General features: G+C 40.3%; 1 protein-coding gene across 1 annotated transcript in view; it reads left to right on the top strand.

Moving 5' to 3' along the window:
• The window catches only part of LOC101851591 (zinc finger protein ZFAT), a gene marked incomplete in the record, with an annotated part of 39179 nt that overhangs the window by 18534 nt on the left and 18290 nt on the right, over positions 1–2355 (top strand). Inside the window, 1 exon segment of the mRNA XM_013085427.2 lies at positions 1898–2035. Within this exon segment, the coding sequence (XP_012940881.1) occupies positions 1898–2035 (138 nt within the window).

Here is a 2355-nt window from a genome sequence, read left to right on the forward strand (position 1 = left end):
GTGGGGTAAGACAAGGTTGGGTAGTAGCTAGGGAGGGGGGGGAGGAGGGAGGTGAGCAGGAGAGGAAGAAGGGTCATTATGAATTTTTGTATTGTAATGCAGGGAAGTCGAACATTTTTTTTAGGTTGGATTTTTGTCGGAAAACTTTTGTTCCCAGCGGCAGTGGTCGGATCAACGTTTGCAATAAAAGGAAATTTGAGGAAATCTGTAAGTTGCCTCGGGAAAGACCCGGGAAAATACATAAAAGTTCTTGAATACTTGAAAGCCAAATCCGATGTCCTTAGGTTCATTTTGTAGGTTGTGAACATTCAGCTTTTCCCGGTCTGAGAGTACGTTTCATGCGAACAGGCGGCTATGGAGACTATGGCGGCAAGCGGAAGTGTATGAGTGATACCAAGGCTCGATTGGGAAAATCTAGATATGTTTTCGCTTTCACTACCACCCTGGGGGGGGGAGTTAAAGGCAACACAAGGGGATAAAATCTGAACTTGGTAGCAAATTTTAGCATTATCATTTAGAATTTTGATTGCAACGAGAGCTTTCTGCATAGCACATGTTGGTGCAAGCCTTGTGTGGAATCGAGATCCGTCATACCTTGTAAGCCTTGTTATTAAACTAAAGGGTTGGCATGTCATTGGATGGTGATGGTCGAGGTGAGCTAGTAAGCTCAATGATATTTATATAGAGAGAGTAGAGAGTTATAATAATTATATACTAAGTTGGTTGGTAAAAGTGACGGCATCTAGATTCTTGATCTATGACCTTGAAAAAACTCAGCAAGATAGTCTTTGAAGAGGAGAAGATTGACAGCACTTGGATTACTGAAACCCAGGCTAGAGTCGGACTTATTTTTCTTGTGATTTTTGTGACTATATGTGTAGACTATATTTAGATAGAGAGATCTAGACTAGATCCAGTACCATGGGAAAGTACTACTTCATCAACACCGAGTGATTGTCCAAACCCTAAATATTCAGAATGATTGATGGAGTATCAAAATGATAAAAGCAAGTTTAGATGTTAGTTTTGTTCCCAAGTGTATGTCATCGGTCATTCAGGTGTAAAGGATTTGAACTTTCACATGGTACCTCAAAAACACATGAAAACCCTAACCAGCCAGTGTGGTGCCAAATCTATTCTTAAGGTTACCAAGAACAGAACAAGTGTTGTGAGAGATACTGAAAGGAAGGAGCACCAACAGTAATATAATAGTAATCTACTAGAGCAGTTGTTGACATGAGTTTTCTCATTTATGAGATGTTTTCAGACTCTAAAATAGCAGCGTTTTCAGTGTAATCTCACAAAACTTGGCTACCTTGGAACATTGAGATTGCAGCGGTGATCAAGTCCGCTATCCTAAGATGTGAACCAAATAACCCCTTCTACGTGATTCTCTTTGACGAGAGCCTTAACATTGACAATGGTGAGAAACAACTTGACCTATAGTGGTAGGATTTTTTGTGTGGTTTGGTTGGATTTTTAGGACGAATATTTCCCTGGCCACCCTGAAGTGTGTGGTCTGTATCTGTGTATCCTTTTTATACATGGTAGTGATATTTTTTGTTTTGTTTTCAGAATGGCACTTTATATTTATGCGGAAGCGTCCTTGAATTTGTTAAGTGCAAACATTATGGTGGACATGATTTTCTCGCCGGTTGCCTTTGTTATATTAAGTTTATGTTTTACTGCACTCGCAACACAAATAGGTAAAAGAAATGCAGAAGATTAGGGGTGTTACTAGAGAGTAACATACAAATTAAAGAAGGAGGAGAAATAACGACAATAATTGTTTGATTTTAAAAAATTAGCAAACTGCACCTCACGCACCCACCAACCACCCGTGATTTGGGTGTAAACCAATGCTTTATCTTACGTATTTCTGTGATATCTGCGACAGTTTGACATGAGCGTCCAGGAGTCGGGGGCGCAACAGATGAAGGCAGCGGCGGACTCGCTGGAGAACTTGCCGATCTTCAAGAATGACGAGGAGAGAGAAGCTTTTGAGGCCTGTGTGGACGTAGATTTATCCTCTCAGGTAACGGATTACTCAACATTTGTTTTAAACTACGATAAGAAAAATGTGTATTTGTCAAGATTTGGTGTTTCATCACACTCACTCAAACATGCATACGCCCATACATGTGCTCACACTGGTACACACACATTCTTTCTTCCACATATGTCTGGACACATAATGACATGCTTGCACTCACTGACAAACCCGCAGTCACACGCATTATATATGTTGTCAACTAATCAACCAATGAAGGAAAGGGGGGAAGAGTGTTTAGGAGACTGTTACATGGAATAGATTTATTATCTACTTATGTTGTCAACTTATAAGGCTTTGGGGGG

The sequence above is a fragment of the Aplysia californica genome, unplaced genomic scaffold (genome assembly GCF_000002075.1).
Source record: "Aplysia californica isolate F4 #8 unplaced genomic scaffold, AplCal3.0 scaffold00373, whole genome shotgun sequence".
Lineage (NCBI taxonomy): Eukaryota > Metazoa > Mollusca > Gastropoda > Aplysiida > Aplysiidae > Aplysia > Aplysia californica.